A 25,990-nucleotide genomic window follows, 5' to 3' on the forward strand; every position below is an offset into this window, starting at 1 on the left:
CTTGGTTTTCACAGCCCACTAACCAGTTATCAAACATTACAATGGCTTCTAATGATGGTCTGGTTCACACATGACAGAAGAGTCAGTTTCTTGCAATTCAATGAACGTTAAACAATCAAACCCATTTGAACCAAGCCCAGTTTGTCCAGACTTTTCTATCTCATTCTTTTTCCTCCCTTTTTTCAAAAGAGATTATAGATCCCAGGAGGACCCATTGTTAAATGTATGTTCAGCTATAATACGTATTCAGAGTCATTTAGGTTTCAACGGACTGGATGATATTTGAGAAGCATAGGCCCAGCTCTAGCTATTCCACTATCATACAAGGAGCAATAATACAACAATAATTGCTTTTTAGCAGCAATGCCTGTTAAAAATATCTGTATAATAAGTGCACCAACTAAGCAAAAGTTCAAGAATTTTAAATACGTAATAACAGATAAAAAACTTTGAAAAGAAGCAAACATTAATTCTCCAGTTACTGCTAATATCTGAAGTAACCAGACAGAAATACAGGGTTAGTTGTAGAAAACCTCTTTATTTCAGTTAGGAAGACATAGTCCTCAATCTATGACCACAATTGAGCCCAAAATTTCTGCTGCTAAGCAAGACAATTATTAAGTGAATTTTGCCCCATTTTATTATCTTTTTTGCCTCAATTGCTAAGAGAATCAGTTTGCTATGTTAGAAACACAGTGGTTAAATGAATCTGGTTTCCCCACTGACTTTGCTTGTCAGAAGATCACAAGAAGGAATCACATGAAACCAGGACACTGAAAACATCATAAATACATGCCAGTTGCCAAATGGGGCAATTCTGATCACATGACCACAGGCACACTGCAATGGATAAGTATGAGAAACTGTTGTAAGTCAGTTTTTCAGTGCCGTTGTAACTTTGAACGGTCACCAAACAAATAGCTGTAAGTTGAGAACTACCTGTGTTTCTTGACAAATTTACATTCTCCTAGCAATGATTTTCTGGAGCCTCAGCAAGATCTTCTTAAGGGAGCTTGGATTCAAGATCTGCAGCAAGCAAAACCTTGTTCTATATTCACCCCACACAAAGTTGTCTATCCTTCTAGAATTGGGTCATCAAAGCCACCTCACCTTTTTCAGCACCTTCATGGCAAAAATTTTGCTCGTGTTTGCCCCCGTGACTTTGCGAACTTGGAAAACCTGCCAACACATTTTAAAAAGAAACAATATTACTTTCCCCACCCACAAAAAACGGTTCAATAGTGACTGCAATATCTGGCATTTTTAACGCTTCCTTTAATCAGTGAGTAACAAGTGATCGGGGTTCACTACCTGAATGAAACCAAGCAAGCCACAGATAGCACAAGCCAGTTTTCCCATAAGCCCTGGTTTGCACCATTCAGCAAGCTGCAAATACAATTGGTCAGAAATAATAAAATATTCAACAGAAACAATTTATAAGTGGCCTTTTAATAATAAGGCTCATGGCAACTAATGGCAAATACTGTTTAAAATAAAGAAACTACTAACTTTTGAAAGCCTAATGAAAACAAAAGGGAGGTTAGGATAAGCATACACAGAAGTCATCAATCAAGCACATATTATGAAATCAACAGGCCAAAAGTCACCCTCCTAACCCTGCTCTGAGTTCATCTGTGCTTTTGTTTTTATCTTCTAAGTTACCCAAGGAACCTTTGCCATAAAGCAGTGTATAAACAAGCCAGAAAAAATAGAGGAGATTGCTACAAGGTGCTGGGCCATAAGCTACAGCTGATTTTTAGAAACTGTGTTGGCGCAGCTCAGGCTGGCTGGCTAGGGAATTCTGGGTATTGAAGTCCACGGGTCTTAAAGAGTTGACAAGGTTCAGAAACACTGATCTACACAGTTAAACAGAGAACCTTTCAGGCCCTATTTTGAGATTCTCAGGGTTGAATCTTTGCTTTTCCTGCATGTACAGGCCATGTTTGACTCCTGAGTTATAGTCCCCACCCGGCAAATAAAAATTCCAGTCTTTATGCTCTGATTAAACAACTGAGACAGAAATATGGGACCATTTTGCTCACGGCACCAGGTGGGAACATTCCCTGGTTCCTACTCCCTTATTCCAGAAGATGCCCAAGTTTGACGTTTTATTTATGAAACAAATTTATACAGCCGCCCAACTTACATGTGGTGATTTATATTTGAAACATGAATTTAGTAATATATTAATAAATCAATATTCAGAAGGAAAAGACGTGCTGGGCCCACGGACATAAAGCCGTCAGGAAAAGAGGAGAGATTTTCCACCTTGCTAGAAGGCTCCTTACCTTTCCGTAGCCCCCTTTGCCAAGAACACGGAGCAGCTCAAAGCACTCTGGCCGGATCTTCTCAGGACCTCGGTTTACGCTCGTTTCCGAAATCTCGAATTTCTCACAATGCTCCATGCTCCTAAAAGAGAACCAACAATTTTCATTTTTAAAAATAAGGCTAGCAAGGCAACCCTACTCTGACTGGTAAGATCCAGAAGGGGTCTCTTTGCTGAACTGCCAGCCCTTTGGAACACCCTGTCTCTCTGGGATGAGGTTTACCCCCACTCTCTTGCCCTTCTGCAAGGACCTGAAAACCTGGCTCTGCTGGTTAACTTGGACCCAATAGGGGGGCACCACACTGCAGGTGGCCACTGGAGTAACTAGCTGTCCCCCACGCTTCCTGTTTCCCCTCTGCCTAACTTTTAAATTATATATTATTGTTCTTGTCTCTGGAGATTCTCAGTCATCCAGGTCATGCTTGTCTCATTGGTGCTTTTTCAAAAGGCAGATGGACTTTTATAGCTTTTCCTTGAAGATGTTCCACTTCTCTTCCAAGAAGAATGTAGACCACATTCTGAACACAGTTTGAAAGAGGGGGTCACAGAGGCCATCTACATTAAGACTGGACAGCCTTCTCTCAACAGAGAGGGAAGGACAGGACACCACCTACTGTATTCCCTCCAAAATAAGACCCAACCAGAAAAGAAGCCCTAGCATGATTTTTCCAGATGCTCGCCATATAAGTATCTCTTATTTACAACACAGTCCCTTCAGCAATTCCAAGAAGGTTCCACACAGGGGTGGGATACAACAGGGTTAACTACTGGTTTACGAGGGTTGGTGATTTATGATGTGCTTCCCTGCAGCGTGCAGAAAAGCAGCCTTTGAAACAGCCCTCTGTTCTTGTTGTTTTAACTGCAGCTGCGCCTCGCATGGCAGCTGAAGTTGCAAAATCAGGAAATAAAGGTCAGGTAAGAGCCCGGGTGGGCAGGTGGGCAAAAACATCAGCAGACGTAGAACCGGTTCAATGTCTGCTGCTCTTCAGAGCTACCGGTTCTACAGAGGTGGACAGAACCGGTAGAAACTCACCCCTGGTTCCACACCCATTTGCACTGTTTAGATGGCCCTGAGGACACAGACCACCTCTGTGGCCTCAATGGCTCTCAGAGAGTGTGCTAACCACCAGATGACTGCAAGGAACAGAAATCCTTCCATACTCATCATTCAGTCAGAACTGAAGAAGTTCTTTGGGTGAGAAGTGAAATGTCTTCAAGGAAAAAAATAAAGCCCAGTTGCCTTTTGAAAAAGCACCCTTGTTGTATTTGCACTGTTTATTTTTATTGTTTTATTCCTTTGCTATAATTATGTTTACACTTTTTATCATTTTTTCCCCATTTTATGATTTTAAGTCGCTAAGGTAGTTCCATGGCAAGATGGGCAGCAAATAAAGTTAGCAAATAGTAAATTTCTTTTAGACCCTTTGACATGTCCTTAGTTTAGCAAGAGAAATATTTTCATCTTCTTTATTGGAACAACTTTTAAAAAGAAATTCCTTTTCCTTGAAGATAAATTAAATGTGATCAAAACTGTTTCAGGATTGGATTTCGTCAATCCCATTGCCATATCTGTGCCCCAGAATGAAAATGCAGCATCTCCAAGAGAGAAGGCTTGTTTTGTTACCACTTCCCCTTTGCACTGAGGATATTTCTGACCACTGCCAACTGCATCCCCCCCATCCCAGACAATTTCAGGACTTACAGGTCATATGGGCCGACTCCTCCATGATCCATACTTTCGCTTAAGTGACCCTAAAATGAAATGGTGAGAGAGAAGTCATTATAACATTGTAAACAAGGATTATTTAGAAAGCGCGGTAAGGTTTGTTTATACATTAACTCGCGTTTTAAAGGCTGATAGCATCACAAGCCTGCAGACTGAATTTACATAATAAGCTTTGTCAGCAGAAAGATATGGCAACCACACTGGAGAGAAGCAGCAAAACCTGGGAACTGACTGCACAGATTCAGCAGTTTTCAAGCAACTGTCCTGTTACTCAGCTATGTGCAAATCCTACAAATAGTTGGAAAAAGTCTGAGAAAAAATACTATCAACACACTGGAGTGAATATAAATGACAGACCGCATGAAGAATATCAGCTACATAAAATATTTAAATTTAGGTTTGTGCAATTCACCGTTATAGTGAAGTTCTCATACCCATTCCTCCCCAAAATAACTTTTTCTGTATCATAGAAACTGTGATAATCGTGCGTAAATAAAAGTAGTTCTTGACTTAAAATCATTTGTTTAGTGACCAAAGTTACAGTAGCACAGAAAAAAGTGACTTATAACCAGTCCTTGTACTTATGATAGATGCAGCATCCTCATAATCAGGTGATCAAAAATTGGGTGCTTGGCAACTAACATGTACTTATGACAGATGGAATGTCCCAAAGTCATGTGATCACCATTTGTGACCTTCCCAGGCAGCTTCCCACAAGCAAGGTCAATAGGGAGAGCTGGATTTGCTTAACGACACGTGATTCTCTTAACAACTGCAGTGATTCACTTAACTGTGGCAAAATAGTAAAATCAGGGGCAACTCATTTAACGACTGCCTTGCTTAAAAATGGAAATTTTGCTCCCAACTGCAGTTATAAATCAAGGACTACCTGTATAACAAGGAAACTTGGAAAATTAAACAAGGAAGCTTGTTTAATTAATCAATTCCTCAATGCAAGTATATGGGCTAGTCTTTCGGCCATAAATAATACACTGCTTTTTGTTAAAACAGATTAGCACAGTTACTGTTCTGGAAACAGTCCAAAAAAATTGATCCTTTCTGCAATCTGTGAAAACCACATCCCATCATACAGAAAGTGTGAGTAAAATCAATAACATTTATAAACTCATTAGTTTACTCTATAGACAGACTATAGAACTGGGTTCATAATCCACCATAGTCTATATTTAGCAAATAATACAAGCACCATGAAAAGTCAAATTAGGCAACTTTTTCATTAGAGACAAAGAAACCAGGAAAGGGATGCATGCAATACTTTCCCCAACTACATTCTTAAGATTTCATTCAATATAAGAAATATTTCACTTTGGTTCATTCTGTGTGACTACTAGAACCACAACATTCCTGTACATTCCAGCAATTAAACTATTAGCAAGAATGCCAAAATCCAATAATTCCTAAAAATAAATAAGAACCACAAATCTGGGAATCTACGCGTGTTAAAAAAAGAGGCAGGATACAGATCTCTCACCTTATCCTAGAGAGAATGTGAGAGTGTTTCCTAGAGGGAAACACTGAAGTTCAGCACAAATATCTGTGCTCCTGGTTTGTATTTATATCTAGATGACTCATATTCACTCAAGGTAGATACTACAATGCCTACATCAATCCTGGATAACTAAGCAACAAATTGTTTAGATCTATAAGATCAAGAGTGAAAAAATCATTCAATCCTGACATGAGCAAGATTATGATGGCCAAGCGTGAAAAATTTTCACTCTGCTAGAAAGAAGTTCCCTGAGGATGGGCTCAAGCATGAATCTGAAAGTTCGGAAGACTAAACCAAGGGTCCCTGTGACCGAGCCTGATTGTATCCTGCAACATTATCTTGGGATACGTATATTTGCCTTCATTCGTGAACATTTTTCGAATGTGAGAAATTCTGCTACAGTGCAGAGAAAAGCCAATTTTATCATTGCTTTTGAGTGCCACTGGTAATAAGCATAAAGCAACCTTTGCAATTAAGCCTTTATCAAGAGCCAACTCTTAAAAGTGTAAGTGCTTAGAGTAGGGGTCCCCAACCCCACTGGCTGCGGCCCACTACCAGGTCATGGCCTGTTTAGAAACAGGCTGCGCAAGTGGCAGGCTGGCACGCACAGCTTGACTTGTGTAAGCGATGAGCTGGCGCACACGTATGTGCACAGCTCAACTTGCATGAGCAGTGTGCTGGTGGGTATGTCCGTGTGCGAGTGGCAAGTCGGCACTTGTGCAGACTGGTTCCCTTCTCGTCCTCCCTGCTGAGCTGCCAAGGTGTAAAGGTTGGGGACCGCTGGTTTAGAAGTCTTTAATGACATGTTGAACCTATAGTGCCGAAGTCAGCAACTTCCAACCTGCAGACAGCCCCCTCAAATTTCTACAGAGCGTATCAATGAAATTTGTAACAAACTGCAAAACGTCTGAGACAAAGTTCCCCGCTGTGTTTCCGAAGAAAAGGACACATAAGCAGTCTGGATATCATTAAAGTAAAGCACAATTCAAATAATTCTCCCTGCAAACCATAAATAACAACCCATTTACATGACATTAACATGCAATGGCTCTACAACTGCAGTCTTAGCTACCAGAAAATGTTATTTATTTAAAAAAGTGCAGCTCTCCAAAAGTTGCCTGTCATGCTGTGGTAGTACAATTAAGGAATTGCTAATCTTTGTCCCTTTACAGATAATGTTCTAGCCTCAAACCCTTAAACAAACAACCCAATCAGAAATCTAAGTATATGTAATTAAATATTTGCCTCTAGAGATATTTAGCACAAAAAATGTAAATATCTAGTTTCCTTTCCACAATCTCCTAAAACTAATGATCCTTTTTCAAGCAAAATGTTGAGATTACAGGTAGCCCTCGATTTACAACCATTCAGTGACTGAAGCTACAATGGCACTGTGACTTATGACCGTTCTTCACACTTATGACCACTGAAGCATTTCCGTGATCATGTGATCAAAATCTGGATGCTTGACAACTGGCATGTATTTATGACAGTGGAAGTGTCCTGGAGTCATGTGATCACCTTTTGTAACCTTCTGGCAAGCAAGGTCAATGAGGGAAGCCACTTAACAACCATGTTATTAACTGAACAACTGCAGTGATTCACTTAACAAGAAGTGAATCACTGGGGCAAGAAAGGTTGAAAAACGAAGCAAAACTCACAACTGTCTTGCTTACTTGGCAAAAGAAAATTTGGGCTCAATTGTGGTCATAGGTGGAGGACTACATGTATAAGGGGATACTATACCACTTGCCTGCATTATTCTAAAAAGATAAGTATACATTTTTCCTTGTCCAAAAATACCCTTCAATCTTCCTTTCCATTCCTATCCTTTTCAAATTTCCCCCCATATATTATTGTACCTATCTGTGTCAAAAAAAAAAAAGGCTCTCCAACATCTCCGTTAATAGGCCGGTTTCTGTACAAAGACATATCACAGAAAGACAGTATACAAGTTTAGACCAAAGAAAGCCAATTCGAGTTATGAAGGGCAACATCTTTTTCCATCGTAAGCCACAAAGCTGTGTTGTGTTTTCTGTCAGAAATAAGATCTGTGATGTTCAATGAAGCTGCCTCCTCCAAGGTGAATGCCTAAAGGCAAACAGTCTGTTTGCATAAGTTGCCTCCCCATATGAGTAATACACTACATAAGGAGTAGCTGACCATACCCACTGTGAAGCAACATTACTAAAGCAGCTTCAATAGTCACCAATGTTCACTTATTCCAGCAGTGTTATTACTGAGAATTTCATTCCAAGGGGAGGTCCTACATTAGGACTTGTAGAGGAAAACAACAAGACTCTCTACCTACTCAAGAGTAAACCTGACTGAAGAGGAAGAGAAGATACTCAAGCTTGGGCTGCCCAAAATTTATTGCAGTCTCAGTTTTCCATGGACAAGAGCCCATTTCATCCCAGTGCAGCAGAGAGAGGTCAACACTCCTGGCAATGATCAACTGACATGCAGGGCTCTGGCCCCACAAGACCATTGGCAATAAATCTGCCAATGTGACACTATTTTTTTAAAAAAGTCACCATGTTTGCTTGGGTTAAAACGGCTGGGCCCTTTTATATGCCACGGTTCTGGGGCATCTCTAAAGAGGGACTGGATAAATTCAAGGAGGAAAAAAGTCCATCAGAAACTATATGGAGGACTTCAGATGTGAAGGAGATAAGCAAGAGGCAGGAGATGCCTTCAGGGACCTTGCTGGGCTCTTCCCTCCAGCATCTCCTGATAAGGCCCTCCTGTAATTAATGTAATTAAGTGAATTAATTAATCTTTTCTTCGAATTAACAGGGCTCTTCTGTTCATTATAAAATCTCCTCTGAGTCACAGTTTAGGACCTTTGGTCTTTGCACTTTGAGAAAAAGTGCAAGAGCAGCAACTAAGATGGTTAAAGGTCCGGAGATGAAAACATATGAAGAACGGCTGCAGGATTTGGGTATGGCCAGTCTAGAGAAAAGAAGGACTGGGGGGACATGATTAACAGTATTCCAGTATTTGGGGGGCTGCCACAAAGAAAAGGGGGGGTGTCAATTTATTCTCCAAAGCACCAGAAGAGCAGGAAAAGAAACAAGGGGTGGAAACTATTCAAGGAGAGAAGCAATCTGGAGCTAAGGAGAAACTTCCTAACAGGGAGAACAATTAACCAGTGGAACAGGTTGCCAGAAGTTGTGGGTGCTTCATCACTGGAGGTTTTAAAGAAGAGATTGGACAACCATTTGTCTGAAGTGGTAGTTTTTTTTTCCTGCCTGAGCTGGGGGTTGGACTAGAAGACCTCCAAGGTCCCTTCCAGCTCTATTCTGATTCCTTCAGTACTCCTTGCAGTTGCAGAGGAGCAAGACTGCATTGCAATCCAAGGCGAGGGGATGGGACGTTTCTTTGGCTCCCCTAACCACCTCCCTGCGAGGTAAGCCGGCTGAAGAGGAAACCAGCCTATATATCTCTCGGGGGGTGGGGGGGGAGGAAGAGGAAGGACTTGAACCCGGGTCTCCCCGGAGCCAGACCGACGCCCGAGACCCCGACGGCCACGAATCATCATCTTCAAGTCTCCCGGGACAAGATTTCCTGGTGGTCTCCTGTCCCCGCTTGGTTCTCCGAGGACGGTCAGGGGCTGTCCATCTTCCCCGAGCCGGGCCTCCCTTAAGGTCCCCCTCAGCGGTCCTCGTCCCGTCCTCCAAAGGCAAGGAGCGCCGCGAGGAGTCTCCTCCGTCACAGCGGCGGGAAAAGGGAGACGCGGGACCCGAGGAGTCTCAGCCTCGGCGGGGTGAAGGCGGGCCCAGGCCCTCGTCTCGCTCCCTGAGGCCCGGCCTCCCCACGCCGCCCTCAGCCTGGCCACGCCGCGCTCACCCCTTCCTCCAGCTCCTCGTCCGAGGCCGCCTCTTCGGGCTGGTCGAGGTCGATATCGAAGACGCCCGCCATGGCCCCGGGGACGACGCGTGCGGGACAGCCGCCTTCGCTGCCAAGAGCCGGGAGCGTCCGGGTGAAGACTGAGGGCACCTCATGGGCCCGCGGCACCCACCCATAGCGCCGCCATGACGGCCGTCATAGCCCGGGCTTAAGGCAGGCCCTGCCTCCTCAAGCTCGCCGGCGCCAACGCGCATGTGCCGGAACGGGCGGACTGGCAGGAGCGCGCGGGCGCGCGCCGAGCTCAGCTTTGCCCGCTCAAAAGGCTGCCCGACGTCGCCGTGGCCGTCCTGGAGGACGAGCCGCCTCGGTCTGCGCAAGCGCAATGGGGGGGATAACGTCTAACTCCCCCGCGCGCGCGTGCACGCGCAACACGTGCCGCCTGGACGGCTGTTACTCGTTCCCTGGGACTTGGAAGGCGTCCTCCTTAAAACCAGCGCTGGAATGCGCCGGCGTCCATAGGGCGCATGCGTCAACGTCGCGACTGAGGCAGCCCACCTGCCCTTTCTAGGATAACTTTTTTTCGAGACTGATTTTCCCGCCTCGGCCGACGGGTTGGTTGGGCGCATGCGCGGAATGAGCCGAAAGTGCCGTGGCTGTTTAGGAATACGCAAAGAAGGGAGGCGTGAGAACCGTAGGCGCATGCGCCCTGGGAGGAAGAAGGAAACCGGTAAGCGGAGTTGTATAATTTATATTTTTATATACGATTATACATGTAGAACGTGGGCACATATGATATATATTTATATGTGTGTATGTATATATATGTAATGTATGTATGTATATGTGCCTAACTATATTAGCTGTTCATAATATAGCTAAGAATTTATGCGCTGTGGTTTTCTAATTAAATTAAATTCTGACGACTGTTTTTGAATTCATGAACATATTTTGCTAATAGCTTGTAATTTATAGACTGCTTCTCTGTAACAATCGGTTCGGTTTTTTCCATCGGTTAAGTAATACATTAAAATTTGTTCTAATTTGACTTAAAAAAATAGTAAAACAAAACATTTGGCTGTTGTCTGTTGTTTGGTAGATATAAAGTTTGGTATATGTCTGACTATAAATTGATTATAAATGTTTATTAAATGTATATGCTAAATTTATAAGCATCTTTGGGCAATTATAATAATATTGTATGTCTGAGTCAAATGCACGCACACACACACATAATACATCATACATATATGTATGTATGTATATATATTTATTACTAGCTCGATACCCGTGCTTCGCTATAAAACTATGTGGTTGGGCTTAGTTTTTGGGGAGGAAAATAAAGGGAAAAAAATCATGCCTCTGCTTACCAGCATCCATCGGTTTTCACCTGGCTAGCGTCCTGTCAGTGTGTGAGAGAAATCAGGGCTGTTTGGAAACTGAAACAGAATTTGCTGTGTGAGCAAGAAGGAGACAGCAAGGAGCCTGGGCGTGGCTTAGCTCAACTGTTCTGTACTAAAGCTGCTTGATGCTCTGAAACTGAAACTCCTCTCCTCTGCTTGTGTTTTGCATTTGGAACAGATTTCATGTGGGGAGGGGAAGTAGAACTCCTTAGCATCAGAGGGTATTAATAATATATGAAGTACTAATTCTCTGATGGTCATTTCGAAAAATCCTTTCTTAGTGAGCACCTAGAAGCCAAGAGGAACATACGTGCCAAATTTCAAGTTTGTAGGCTTTACGATTCTGGAGATTTTGTGATGATGTGTGAGTGGTATTTCACTTTTATATATATAGAAGATATAGATATAGATACATGCACGTGTGTGTATATATATGTATACTATATAATTTTAATGAATGGATTCCTATGCAGGTAATCCTTGATTAAAGCTAGATGTGTTTGCCTCATTTTACAACCTTCCTTGCCACTGTTGTTAAGTGAATCACTGCAGTTGTTAAGTGAACAACATAGTTGTTAAGTTAATCTGGCTTCCCCATTGACTTTGCTTGTCAAGAGATTGCAAAAGAGGATCAGATGACCCCTGGATAGTACGACCGCCATAAATTCATGCCAGTTGCCAAGCTTCTGAATTTTCATCCTGTGACCATGGGGATGTTGCAAGTATGAAAAACTATTGTAAGTTACTGTTTTTCAGTGCCAGCTGTAACTTCGAATGGTCACTAAACAAATAGCTGGAAGTTGGGGACTACCTGTAATATAAATGATTTGTCTGTGTTGGTGTGGAATCAAAACATAAGGACCCCAAACAAATAATCAACACTTTACTGTGGCATTTACAGATAGTCCTCAACTTACAAAAGTTTATTTCAAAGTTACAGCATCGTGATAAAAAGTGACTTACGACTTTTTTACAGTTGCGACCAGTAGTGGGATTCAAAAAAATTTTTTTACTACCGGTTCTGTGGTCTGGGTTCTGTGGGCATGGCTTGGTGGGCATGGCGTGGCTTGATGGGCGTGGCAGGGGAAGGATACTGCAAAATCCCCCTTCCCTCCCCACCCCACTAGCCTGCTTTCCAGCTCCATTCTCCTGTGCAGGGCAACAAAAGAAGACCCAACCAATCAGCTGGGACTCAATGGGAGGCGGAGAATAGATGCGGGCGGGGCCAGTCAGAGGTGGGATTGGCCGTTTCTCCAAACTACTCAAAATTTCCACTACCGGTTCTCCAGAACTGGTCAGAACCTGCTGAATACCCACCTCTGGTTACGATCTTTGCAGCATCCCCATGATCTTGTGATCCAAATCCAGGTGCTCGGCAGCTGGTTCATACTTATGACCGTTGCTGTGTTCCGAGGTCATGTGATCCCCTTTTGTGACCATCTCACATGCCAAGTCAATGTTGAAGCCATATTCGCTTAACAACCTGGTCATTAACTTATCAACTGCAGTTATTCACTTAACAACAGTGGCAAGAAAAGTCGTAAAATGGGGCAAAGCTCGCTTAACAAATGCCTCACTTCACAACAGAAATGTTGGGCTCAATTGTGGTCGTAAGTCGAGGACTACCTGTACTCCAAGGTTGCCTTAATTTAGCACGAATTCCTTCTACACTTCTAGTTTGCTAACATGCTCCTCTTAGGAATTTGTTGTCCCCCCCATTGGTCTGTGAATAAATAAGGTTGGTGCTGGCAGACTCCAGGTTTAAGACGTCGATTAAAACTTGGTTTCCTCTTCTTTAGGGAAAGGCGACTAAGAATGTCCATCATAGCCGTTCAACTGGGTCAATGCGGCAACCAGATTGGGCGCGAGGTGTTTGATACCATCTGCACAGACCTCCACAGTTCCCAGGGATTCTGCTCCAAAAAGGAGAATGACTCTTACCAGGCAGCTAGTAAAGAACGTTTCTTTGAGGAAAAAGATGGAGGTAAGAAGGCATCGATGTCACGGCCTCTTGAAAGGTTGTTGGGGCACAGCTCCCCAAGGGAGAATTGAGACTGTGACAAACCAGGCTGCAGAAAAATACAGAACAACTGAGTCCCCTCCACAAGCAGGAGACCCTAAACCCGTGATGGCAAACCGTGCCGGAAATGGCACACAGAGTCTATCTCTTGGGGCACGCAACCCGTCACCTGTTGCTCTTCCAGGTTCTGGCGTGTTGACCAGCGGGTCTTCACACGCACGGGAGTGCCGGAAACCAGAAGAGCAGCCACCCAATGTGCATGCATGTGCCGGGAAGATGATCTTCTTGTTTCCAGTGCATGCATGCACACTGGCCACCTGGTCTTTTGGTTTCCGGCACACCTGTGCATGTGAAGACCAGCTAGCTGGTGTGTAATGTGCATGCCGGAAACCAGAAGATCGGTGCACACATACATACCTGCCAGCTGGTCTTCGCGTGTGTATGCACACCAGAAACCAAAAGACCAGGTGACTGGTGAGCATGCATGCGCGCACATTCCCGTTTCAGCACTCGCTGCTGAAAAGGTTCACCAACACTGTCCTAAACCATTTCTGACAAGTGGCTGTCCAATCTCTTCTTAAAAACCTTCAGTGTTGGGACCCTTCTGGAGGGAAGTCGTTCCACTGATTAATCGTTCTCATTGTCAGGAAATCCTTGACTAGTCTCTTTTGAAAGCCTCCAGTGATGACGCTCCCACAACTTCCGAAGGCAACGTCTGTTCCATTGGTTGATTGTTCTCACTGTCAGAAAGTTTCTGCTTATTTCTAGGTTGAATCTCTCCTTGATCAGTTTCCATCCATTATTTCTTGCCTGGCCTTCAGGTGCCTTGAGGAAAATGGAATGGAATGGAATGGAATGGAATAGAATAGAATAGGGAAAGGAAAGGAAAGGAAAGGAAAGGAAAGGAAAGGAAAGGATAAAGGAAAGAATAGAGAAAGGAAAGAATAGAGAAAGGAAAGAATAGAACAGAATAGAGAAAAGAATATAATAGAATAGAGTAGAATAGAAAAGGAAAGAATAGAATAGAATAGAATAGAATAGAATAGAATAGAATAGAATAGAATAGAATAGAATAGAAAAGGAATAGACTAGAATAGAATAGAATAGAGAAAGGAATAGACTAGAATAGAATAGAGAAAGGAATAGAATAGAGAAAGGAAAGAATAGAATAAGTGCAGCAAGAAAGGTCTAAAATGAGGCAAAGCTCACTTAACAACAGAAATTGTGGGCTCAATTGTGGTCATACATTGAGGACTACCCATATTTCCTATTTATCTTGTTTTTTCACTATCGTTTTGTAAAAAAGGAGGTTGTTTTTTCCCCCATTTTTCTCTTTTTCCTGCTTAGGTATGGTTGCTCGGGCTGTTCTGGTCGACATGGAACCGAAAGTGATCAACCAGACTTTATCCTTCGCCTCAAGAACTGGGAATTGGAGATACGGCCCCCGGTCTGCGTTCTGCCAGAAACAAGGATCAGGAAACAATTGGGCACACGGGTATGTGGGATTGCTGTCCGAACTAACAACCCAATCCTGCTGTTTTGCAATTAAGCAAAGATCAATTTAACAACAACAGAATAACATATAATAAACTATCTGGATACCCGTTCGCGACTAAACTTTGTGATCGGGCTATGCAGGAGAAATCCGGCTCACAATCCGTTGGCTCAGCGGTAGTTTGTGACTGAAACACGTAAGGGAATATCGCTCTCGCCGCCTTGAGTCTCGAAGCAGTTCCATAGGTGGAAAGCATAGACATTTCGGTGAGGCACCGGCGTTTAGTACTGTAAGGAGCCCCTCCTGAGTGAAGGAGTGGAACGTCTGCCAATTTGAACTGAGGTAACGGAATGTGAGGCAACTGGCAAATTGAACAGAATTCTTTTCAGGTGGGGGAGGGGGAGTAGAACTCCTTAGCATCAGAGCGTGTTAATTACTGTATAAGAAATACTAATGATCTGATGATCATTTCGAAAAATCCTTTCTTAGCGAGCACCTAGAAGCAAAGAAGAACGTATGTGCCAAATTTCAAGTTTGTAGGCTTTATGGTTCTGGAGATTTTGTGATGAGTGAGTGGCACTTGGCATAGATAGATAGATAGATAGATAGATAGATAGATAGATAGATAGATAGATAGATAGATAGATAGATAGATGATAGATAGATAGATAGATAGATAGATAGATAGACAGATTAGAAGATTAGATAGATTAGACAGATTAGATAGATTAGATAGATTAGATAGACAGACTGACTGACTGACAAAAAATGACTTATAACTGGTCAGGTAACAGAATAATAGAGTTGGAAAGGATCTTGTAGAGCTTCTAGTCCAACCCCCCTGTTCAGGTAGGAAAGCCTATATCAGCCTATACCAGGGGTAGGGAAACTTGGCTCTCTTATCACTTATGGACTTCAACTCCCAGAATTCCTGAGTGAGCCATAAAAGGTTCCCCATCCCTACATTTGTATATTTAACAGTCCCATTCAAGTCAAAAATTGATTTCCCCAAAAACCAGTGGGCCAGGGATGGGGAATCTGTTATGGCTCACTCAGGAATTCTGGGAGTTGAAGTCCATAAGTGATAAAAGAGCCAAGTTTCCCTACCCCTGCCTTATACCATTCAACAATGTTCACTTAATGATTATGGCATTCCCTGAACAACTGCTGGAAAAAATAGCTGTAAAATTGGGTCCAGTGAAATGGGTGCCTTGACTTACGACCGTCATGACCTACAACACAAATTCCAGGCTTCCTTACGATTGTCAAGTTTGAGAGCTACCTGTAGCCGTTCAGACTGCCAGCTAAGTTGCCTCTATGAATTCCGATTCTGCTTTCTTTATGGCTTCTGAGACCTCCCCTGAGTTATATACAGGTAGTCCTCAACTTACAACCGTTCATTTAGTGACAATTCAAAGTTACAACGGCACTGAAAAAAGTGACTTACGGCCGTTATTCACACTTGCGACCTTTGTAGCGTTCCCATGGTCCCACGATCAAAATTTGTTCACTTGGCATCTGGCATGTACTTAAAATGGTTGTAGTGTCCTGGGATCAATTGATCCCCTTTTGCTACCTTCTGACAAAGAAAGTGAATGGGGAATCCAGATCCACTTAACAACCATGCTACTAACTTAACCACTGCAGCGATTCACTTAACGACCATGGCAAGAAAGGTGGTAAATGGGGCAAAAGGATCAGCATTAAGGCAAACTGAGCTCTGAGAGGGAAGAGGGAATGAAGCTGGCAGAGAGAGAGAGAGGAGAGGAGAGAGAGAGAGAGAAAGACTGGGCCGTCCATCAGCCCTCAGATGGACAGTCAACAGTCCCCAGGTCTGGAGGTGGCTGATGAGGCTGATGAATCTATGGGCCGGTCCTTGGGACGGAACAGCCACTGCTGCTAGCGAAGCCCCTACCCAAGCTCTGGGGATAAAAGGCAGGTGGCGGAGATGAATAGATGTGGCAGACAACTATTCACCTCCCTGCCGGACAGACTTGTTAGCCTGCAGTGAGAGAAACTTTTTACTGGTGCTGCTAATAAAGGAACCACTGATTTAACTATAGAGGGTTTGTCGTGTTCGGGGAGTTGGGTCAGAACATCTTCCTTTCCTGAATTCTGGCCAGGTACTGCGTCCACGGCCCGAAACATGAAGAGGCAATCATGAACCTGATTCGGAAGGAAGCGGAGAAGTGCGACCGGCTAGGTGGCTTCTTGATGATCATGAGCATGGCTGGTGGGACGGGGTCGGGCCTGGGGGCATTTGTGACGGCAGCCCTAAGAGAGGCCTATCCAAACTCCTTCCTGCTCAACCACGTTATTTGGCCGTACAGAACCGGAGAGGTGAGTTGAGTGTCCCAGGTCGACTTCGCTTGAGGGTGCCAGAATTTCTTGCTAATGGGTGCAGAGGAACCTAACACAGGAAGTGGGGCAGGGTGGGTGGGCCAGAAAAATTTGTGGGAGGAGACTTCCCTGGGATTTGGGGAAAAGTAATGTATACAGGTGATCCTCAACTTATGATTAGATTACCTACAGGGTCCCTTCCAGTCCTGTTAATCTGATATCTGTTCATCTTTGCAGCCGGCTTCCGACAAGCAAAGTCAATGGGGGAAGCCAGATTTGCTTTGCAACCGTGTGTTTCACTTAGCAAATGCAATTATTCGATTAACAACTGTCATGCCCCTGTTAGAATCTGACTCCAAGGGAGAGGAGGAACAGCCAATAGGGAGTGGGAGTGTGACTCTGGAGGTTGTGGAGGAAACGGGAAGGGGATAGGCCGGCTGGGCATTCAGAGGAAGACCCAGGCCCATCCCTTCTTCATATTAGGGCATGCAGGGAGGAGCAAATAAGGGAGAAACGTGAATGGCGTGGTCTACGGAGGAGGAAAGGGCCCTGATCCCCTTCATGGGCTGCAGCTGGGAAGACTGTTTAAAAGGACAAACTGCGCGTGGCCAAGTTGCTGGAAGCAAAGCATGAAATAATTCTAGTCTGTCAGTTCTTATCTGAGTTCTGGCGTCCTTCTCAGTGTGTGTATTTCGATATCTGTGGACATCTTCAAGCCCTTATTCTGCCTTGTCTCATTAATTGCTTCAGTGTAGTTCGTGTTGCTTTTTTCTATTTATAATTTATATGTATTTTGAATTTGAACGGAAGTTCTTCCTTTTTGCAACTGTTTGTGGGGCAGTTTTTTATCCAGTCAATGACAGTTGGACCTTTAAAGCCAAGTTGAAGGAATTAAAAAGACTTCACCTGCTTTTGTGACTTCGTTGCTTTTGTATCCCATCCTGGGTCATCACAACAACTGAAAAAAAAAATATGTCGTAATACAAGGCAAAACTCATTTTACTCGCTTAGCAGTGGAAATTTTTGGCTCAATTGTGGTCGTACATCAGGGATTACCTGTATCTAAAGCAGCTCCGTACTCTTCCTCTCTTTTCAAGGTGATTGTCCAAAATTACAACTCTGTCTTGACGCTCTCCCACTTATACCAATCCTCGGACGCCCTGCTGGTGCACGAGAATGACGCCGTCCATAAGATCTGCCTGCAGCTGATGAAGATCAAGCAGGTTTCTTTCCAGGATGTCAATCGAGCGATCGCACATCAGTTGGGAAGCGTCTTCCAGCCAGCCTACTCCTCCAACGGGGCGGCTCACTTCAGCAGATCACCTCTAGGTATTTAGTTGCTCTTTCTGAGTGTTTCTCAGCCCTTGGCAACTTGAAGAGGTGTGGACTTCAATTCCCAGAATTCCCCACAGCTGGCTGGGGAATTCTGGGGATTGAAGTCCACACCTCTTCCACACCTCTTCAAGTGATCAAAAATTGAGAAAGGCTGATTTGGCCTACTTTACCTCAAAAATCGTCTCAATGCAGCACGAAACCAAAATAAAACAGAAGACAAAAATCAGCTTCTGTCCTTTTCTTAGTGTCTTCTGTCCTTTCTTAATGTTCTTCTGTCCTTTTCTTAGTGTAAATTGTACAGGTTGTCCTTGACTTATGACCAGAATTGAGCCCAACATTTCTCTTGTTAAGTGAGACATTTATTAAGTGAGTTTTCACCCATTTTACAACTTTTCTTTCCCACGGTTGTTAAGTGGATCACTGCAGTTGATAAATTAGTCATTCGGTTGTTAAGTGAATCTAGCTTACCCATTGATTCTGCTTATCACAAAACCCCAGGACACTGCAACTGGCATAAGTATGAGTCAGTTGCCAAGCATCTAAATTTTGAGCACATGATTATGGGGGATGCTGCACTGTGAAGCGGTATATAAATCTTAAGTGCTATTGCTTTGCAAGCAAACTCTGCCCACTGCCGGAAGTTCGATCCTCACCAGCTCAAGGTTGACTCAGCCTTCCACCCTTCCAAGGTCGGCAAAATGAGGACCCAGATTTTTTGAGGCAATAAACTGTTTAGAGAGGGCTATAAAGCACTGAAGCAGTATATAAAGGACTACGGCACTGAAAAAAGCAACTTAAAATCATTTTTCATACTTACGACCATTGCCACGTTTCCCCATGGTCAGGTGATCAAAATTCAGACACGTAGCCACTGACTCATTTATGACGGTTGTAGTGTCCCTGAGACAAGCAATGGGGAAGCCAGATTCGCATAACAATCATGTTACTAACGTAACACCTGCAGTGATTAACTTAACAATTGTCTCACTTTGCAACTGAAATTCTGGTCTCGATTGTGATTGTAAGTTGAGGATTACCTGTACCTTTCTATTTATTTATTATTTATTTATTTGATTTGTCAATCAATCACAAGATAATAGATATAAGTATAAACATAAGTAAAAATACAGGAAATAGGTATGAATAAATGGGGACAATAGGACAGGGACCGGTAGGCACGACTTATGCATGCCTCTTACAGACCTCTTAGGAATGGGGTGAGATCAATAGTGGTTAGTTTGAGGTTAAAGGAATGGGGGCGTTGGAGGATGTAACATCAGAGTCAGGTAATGCATTCCAGGCATTGACCACTCTGTTGCTGAAGTCGTACTTTCTGCAATTTAAGGCCCATTGGGGCTCAATTCTCCATAGAAGTGAAGCGTTAAAACCGCACTGTTAATCTTCGTTTACTCTTTTTTTCCAGGGGATCTGATGGAAGCTTTAGTCCCCCATCCGGAGTTTAAGATGCTGGGTCTCCGGAATATCCCTCAAATGTCCGAGAATTCCCTGTCCTACACCACCTTTGCTTGGCCTGGGCTTCTGAAACACCTCCGGCAGATGCTCATCGCTAACGCTAAAATGGAAGAAGGTGAGGTCAAAGCTGCTTTGTTTTCCAGGTGTTGAAGAGGCCGTACAGACACTCTGTCAGCTTTGGAAGCCATAGTAGCACCAGACGCTTCCACACGGCCACATTCTTGAGCCTGGGAAAATGGGAGGGGGGAATTTCTTCAACAGCACTCTTCTTCTAAGTCAAGGTCATGTTATTTCTGCACCTGGGTGAAAGGACATGTCAAGTGGGGACGGATGGTGATTGGGGCCTGGGATGCCATGAGCAGTGCAGGAGGCAGATTTGTAATATTTTACTCATTGCAAGAAAACCCGGAAGTTTCAGATTCGGGATTTCCCAGATGTGCCAGTTTACCACTCTAATAAAAGGAACCTTGGAGAGGATGTCTGTCTCGGAGTTATTTGTTGGAGGTTTTCTGGAACCCTGAGACGCTGCTTGAGTGACTTGACGTGACGTCATCTACCTGGTCACGTTACCTTCACAGGTATTGACTGGCAGGTGCGGCCTCCAACCAGCAGAGCTCCTGCAGCTGAGAAACCCTCTTCAAACCGGGCAGTTAATTTTAATACGTCGATTGCCAATTTGGTCACTCTGCGAGGGAAGGACGTACAGTGTGCAGATCTGGGTAAGTGTTGTGGCCTGTCGGCTGCTGGCCCCTCCAGGAGCCGAATAGGAGGAGGAAGAGGAGGTGTGGGAGTCAGGGTCAGCATCAGGGCAACCTGGGTCACGTATTTACGACGGTTGCAGTGTCCCAGGATCACGTGATCCCCTTTTACGACCTGGCAAACAAAGTCATTGAGGAAGCCAGATCCACTTAACAACCATGTTGCTAACTTAACCACTGCAGTGATTCACTTAACGACCATGGCAAGAAAGGTGGTAAAATGGTGCAAAAGGATCAGCATTAAGGCAAACTGAGAGCTCTGAGGGGGAAGAGAGAATGAAGCTAGCAGAGTGAGGGAGAGGAGAGGAGAGAGAGAGAGAATGAGAGAGAGAGAGAGAGAGAGAGAGAGAGAGCCTGGGCCTCATCCCTCAAATGGCGTCAACAGCCCCCAGGTCTGGAGGTGGCTGATGAGGAAGAGAAGGAACAGCTGTGTCCAGCGCCTGATGTATGGATGTGCAGAAGGCAGAGAGGAGAGGAGAGCAGTGGAAATCTATGGGCCGGTCCTTGGGACAGAAGAGTCACTTTTGCTAGTGAAGCCCCCACTCTAGCTCTGGGGATAAAAGGCAGGGGGCGGAGATGAATAGATGTGGCAGGCAGCTATCCATCTTCTGGATGGACAGACTTGTTAGCCTGCGAGAGAAACTTTTCGTTGGGGCTGCCAGCATTCCTAATAAAGGAATCTTTTGAGTTCATATCAGAGGGTTTGTCATGTTTGGGGTGCTGGATCAGAATAGGAAAGGCCTGCCATTGCAAGAAGCAGCGACAACAGGTGTGGCTTTTCCTCTGTGGCTGCCAACAACCATTCCTCCTGGCTCATCTCTCCTACTTGGCTCCTTCTAGAAAAAATGAACGGGGACCAAACTGTGGGTACACAACACGTAGTCCCCAGACTTACGACCACAATTGGGAGCAGGATTTTGATGGCTAAGCAAAGCGTTGATGAAGTGAGTTGTGCCAATTTTGCAACCTTTTTTTTGCCATGGTTGTTCAGAGTTGCAGTCGTGAAGTGAATCACATGTCGTTAAGGTCCTTCCAACTGATCAACAACTTGTAAGTTACTTTTCTTCAATGTTGTTGCAACTTCAAACCGTCACTAAGCGAATGGTTGTAAGTCACTTTTTCAGTCTCGTTATCAAACAAAGTGCCATTGTCAAGTTGTATTTGCGATGTCCCGGGGTCATGTGATCACCAATGACCTCAGCTGGCATCTGAAAATCAATGGGTGAAGCCGAATTCTTTTAATGACAGCTGCAATCTCAATTATGGTCGCTAAGTGGTGCGGTGGTCTAGAGGTAGAGCTCTCGCCTCAAAATCAGGAGGCTGTGAGTTCGATCCTAGGTAGAGGCAGATATTTCTTTCTCTGGGCACACTGAGAATGTGTCTGTTGAACAAAAAACTCCGCATTGGCGACAGGAAGGGCATCCTGCCATTAAAACACTCTACTAACTCCATTCAGTTGCCCAGACTCCATCTTGCAAGGGATAAGGTAAACGTAAAGGTTCCCCTCGCACATACATGCTAGTCATTTCTGACTCTAGGAGGCGGTGTGTTCATCTCCGTGACAAACCCGAAGAACCAGCGCTGTCCGAAGACGTCTCCGTGGTCATGTGGCCGGCATGACTAAATGCCCGAAGGCGCATGGAACGCTGATCCCTTCCCACCAAAGTGGCTCCTATTTTTCTACTTGCATTTTAGACATGCTTTTGAACTGCTAGGTTGTCAGTAGATGGGACCAGTAATGGGAGCTCACTCCATAACGTGGCGCTGGGGATTCGAACCGTCGAACTGCCGACCTTTCTGATCAACAAGCTCAGCATCTTAGCCCCTGAGCCACTGCGTCTCTGCAGGGGATTATGGCAGCGGTCCCCAACCTTTTTTGTACCAGGGACCAGTTTCATGCAGAAACACTTTTTCAAGGACCGGGTAGGGGCGTGAAGGTTCCAATAACCAAAACCTTAATCAATGCTGGGTTGTTTTGTCTCCATGTGGCGGTGCAGTTTTGATGGTTTCATGGCTTCATCGTTGTCTCGTTTACCCTTTCCAAACAACCTCTCCAGTGAACTCTGTTTCTGAAGTGGTTGTCTTTCAAAATAAGACACCCGGAAGCAAAAACATATTTTTATATATATATTTTAATCACGGTTATTCATTCTTTGCGGCCCGGTACAAAATGATCCATGGACCGGTACCAGTCCAGGGCCCGGTGGTTGGGGACCCCTGGATTATGGGGTCAGAAGAAGAAGAAGAAGGGAGGAGGAGGAGGAGGAGGAGACGAAAACTGCCTGTAATCCTCCGTTCTGATGCGTCCCTTTCTTGTCCCTTGCAGGGGGTTTCCAGGATCCAGCCTTGTACACCTCCTGGCTCAATCCTCCAGAGACCCTGAGCATCTGGAACACCCCCAGAGCCTTCAATAAGTACGAGAAGTCCGCCTCTCTGGTCAGCAACAGCCAGTTTCTGCTCAGTCCGCTCAACAGCCTCGTGGGGAAGGCTTGGAAAATGTTCGCTTCCAAGTAAGTCGAGAAGAATTAAATTCCCTTTTTTTTTTTAATTGTCGGCCAATATGTCCTGACAGTTTTGGTGGGAGTGGAATCAGGGAAAGCACATTAAAATGCAGGTAGTCCTCAACTTACAACAGTTTGCTTAGTGACCGTTCGAAGTTATAACGGCACTGAAAAAAGCGCCTAAGGACCATTTCTCGCATTTACGACCATTGCAGCATCCCTAGAGTCATGTGATCACAATTCAGATGCTTGGCAATGGGCTCACATTTATGACGGTTGCAGTGTCCTGGAGTCATGCGATCATCCCCTTTTGCGACTGTCTGACAAAGAAAAGTCAACGGGGAAGCCAGATTCACTTAACAACCGACTTAGCAACTGCAGTGACTCACTTAACAACTTGGCAAGAAACATTGTACAGGTGGTCCTCGACTTACGACCATCATCGATTCCCAAATTATGTTGCTAAGTGAGAAACTTGACAAGTGAGCTTTGCACCATGTTACGACTTCTCTTGCCACAGTCATTAAGTGAATCACTGCAATTGTTTATCAGGATTCCGGCAGTTACCCCCGATTAAATCATGAGTCTCGAGCCAAACTTCCAAAACTTCAAAAGGATTTATGGGGAGTTAAACTGTCTGGCACCGCCTGGTGTAGCCAACTCTGAGAAACATAATTCATTGTCACCCTTGACCCTGATTTTACCCCACCCCTCTGGGTGTATCATAATTCATATTCTCCAATGGGACACATCCATAGCCAAGAATCATCAATCATGTTCTCCAGTTAGAATTTTGTGTAGCAGAAACTTCAGTCACCTAGTTACTATCTTTGAAAACATTTATGGAATGCACTTTCGATTTCCAAGCTGCCGCACTGCTCTTTCCAAACCCCTTTCCCCACCTCCCTTTCTGCTGGCAACTCTAAAAAGACCATAGAAATATTTTTATGAATTGACATTGTTAAGTTAATAACCTGGTTACTAAGTGAATCTGGCTTCCCCACTGACTTCACTTGTCAGAAGGTCACAAAAAGGAGTCACTACAACCCCGGGACATTGCGACAGTGATAAATATGAGTCAGTTGCCAAGCATTTAAATTTTGATCACATGACCATGAGGATGCTGCAACGGTCACTAGTGTGAAAAAGTTTCATAAGTTACTTTTTTCAGTGCTGCTGTAACTTCGAACGATCACTATGTGAACAGTTTTAAGTTGAGGATAACCTGTATTATACTTAGACTTAAATGAACTTTATTGTCACTTTAAATGCACACTAGGCACACGTTATAATAAAATTTCATTGCATACAGCTCTCAAAGGGTCACTACTTCCACATAAACGTGACAGGATAAATCAATAAAAATTATGCATATACCCACATAGCCATATATATTATATGACAACGATGGCAAACTTTTTCAGCACCGAGCGCTGAAAAGGTCGGATGAAAACGTGGCACATGCATGCTCCTTGGGGCCACACTCCAGAAAAGCCAAAGTTCTGGGTTCTAGTGCTCCTGCGCGCCCACCGATCAACCGGCCAGCGTACATGCACAGGCCAATTTTTGGCACTGACGCACACACGAAGGAGAGCTGATGGTCTTGTGCCCATGCGTGCCAGAAACCTGGAAGACAAATAGGCAAGGTCGCACGTGCCAGGCAACATGGCTTCATGTGCCACTTTGGGCATGCGTGCCATAGGTTATAGGATGTACTTTGCCCACAATTAATTGATGTCCCATTACTTCCCTTCCAAGGAGCTGTGGGTAATTTGAACTGGGACAGGCTCTCTTGGTCAAGTGGTGCAGTGGCCTAGAGGTGGAGCCCTCGCCTCACAATCAGGAGGCTGTGAGTTTGATCCTAGGTAGAGACCGATATTTCTCTCTGGGCACACCGCTGAACAAAAACTCTGCATTGGTGACAGGAAGAGCACCTAGCCAGTAAAACACTCTGCTTGCTCTATTCAGTTGCTCAGACTCCACACTCGCAAGGGATTATGGAGGTCATTAAAATATGATGATGATGACAGGTGCTTTTGCTCACCAAAACCTCTTGTTCATTCCACGCAGGGCTTACATTCACCAGTATTCAAAATTTGGGATTGAGGAAGATGACTTCCTGGGCTGTTTCACCACCTTGGAACAAGTGATTGCCAGCTACAGCAGCCTCTGATTTCCCAAAGCACATAAGGACTCGGTGCCTTTCCCAAGAGGACCAAGAAGACTCCGATGAGGTCAATCTTCCATGCACCCGTCTCAACGAAGGACACGGATTCTGCAGTGCCTTACAAATGCCAGAGCTTCCATACCTGTGGAGCCTCTCTTATAAACTGCACATTTTCAATGGAGGAAGTCTGTTTAATGACAGTGAAGTACGTTTAATGGGCTTCAGCTTTGGATCACATCAGACACCATCAATGATTAGAGAAAGGTCTTTTTTCGTTCATCAGCATCCATATTTTCTACATTCCTGGTTTTATATGTTTTGTACTAAATATAGTTATTAATTTATGAGACCTGCCTGTGTGCATACTAATTTTTCTTCCTACAGTGACAACATACGTGGGGGGCTCATCAAATCTGCAGACAACTCGCCAGAAGATAAGTTTAAGATACAGAAGCATCTTGACAGACTTGAACATGGGGACGCTATGTAACAAAATGAAATTCAAGGGTGAAAAAAGTAAGGTTGTACATTTAGGCAAGAAAAACAAAATGCACAGGTGTAGTATAGGTGGTACCTGGCTCAATAGTAGTAACTGAGAGGGATCTTGGAGTTCTAATGGAATATGAGTCAGCATTGTGTTGCAGCTGCCAAAAAAGACAACACAGTTCTAGGCTGCATAAACAGAGGGATAGAATCAAGATCACGGGAAGTGTTAATACCACTTTATAAGGCCTTGGTAAGGCCACACTTGGAACAATAGATCCAGTTTTGGTCACCATGAGGTAAAACAGATGTTGAGACTCTAGAAAGAGTGCAAAGAAGAGCAACAAAGAGGATTAGGGGACTGGAGGATAAAACATAAAGAACAGTTGCTGGAACTGGGTATGTCTAGTTTGATGAAGAGAAGGATTAGGGGTGACATGATAACAGTTGTCCAATATCTCAGGGGCTGCCCCACAGAAGAAGGAGTCAAGTTATTCTCCAGGACCTGAAGGCAGGACAAGAAGCAATGAGTGAAAACTGATCAAGGAGAGAATCAACTTAGAACAAAGGAGACATTTCCTGACAGAACAATTAATCAGTGGAACAA

At 44.2% G+C, this 25,990-nt stretch overlaps 2 protein-coding genes across 5 annotated transcripts in view; one reads left to right on the plus strand and one right to left on the minus strand.

Moving 5' to 3' along the window:
- The window catches only part of RPS6KB1 (ribosomal protein S6 kinase B1), a 32,089-nt gene extending 22,403 nt beyond the window's left edge, over positions 1-9,686 (minus strand). The window contains exons 1-4 of the mRNA XM_026710251.2: positions 9,412-9,686; positions 4,029-4,078; positions 2,289-2,409; positions 1,111-1,179 (exon numbers count right to left, since the gene is read on the minus strand). Coding sequence (XP_026566036.1) covers positions 1,111-1,179; positions 2,289-2,409; positions 4,029-4,078; positions 9,412-9,483 — 312 coding nt within the window. The 5' untranslated portion in view covers positions 9,484-9,686. The remainder of the gene's footprint in view (positions 1-1,110; positions 1,180-2,288; positions 2,410-4,028; positions 4,079-9,411) is intronic.
- TUBD1 (tubulin delta 1) lies at positions 9,680-25,247 on the plus strand. Of its 4 annotated transcripts, none has more exons than XM_026710253.2 (9): positions 9,680-10,138; positions 12,611-12,795; positions 14,179-14,326; positions 16,450-16,666; positions 17,764-17,995; positions 19,425-19,589; positions 20,053-20,193; positions 22,559-22,742; positions 24,804-25,247. In XM_026710253.2, the coding sequence occupies exons 2-9, from the start codon at positions 12,627-12,629 to the stop codon at positions 24,904-24,906; spliced, it is 1,359 nt and encodes a 452-aa protein (XP_026566038.2). In that variant the 5' UTR covers positions 9,680-10,138; positions 12,611-12,626; the 3' UTR covers positions 24,907-25,247. The 4 variants fall into 4 exon arrangements, with proteins under 4 accessions (XP_026566038.2, XP_087781244.1, XP_087781246.1 ...); XM_087925118.1 differs by lacking the exon at positions 9,680-10,138 and adding an exon at positions 11,044-11,175; XM_087925120.1 differs by lacking the exon at positions 9,680-10,138 and adding an exon at positions 11,432-11,548.
- The last annotated feature ends 743 nt before the right edge of the window (positions 25,248-25,990 follow it).

Source organism: Pseudonaja textilis, chromosome 1 (genome assembly GCF_049901715.1).
Source record: "Pseudonaja textilis isolate UNSWEBS1 chromosome 1, rPseTex1.2, whole genome shotgun sequence".
Taxonomy (NCBI): domain Eukaryota; kingdom Metazoa; phylum Chordata; class Lepidosauria; order Squamata; family Elapidae; genus Pseudonaja; species Pseudonaja textilis.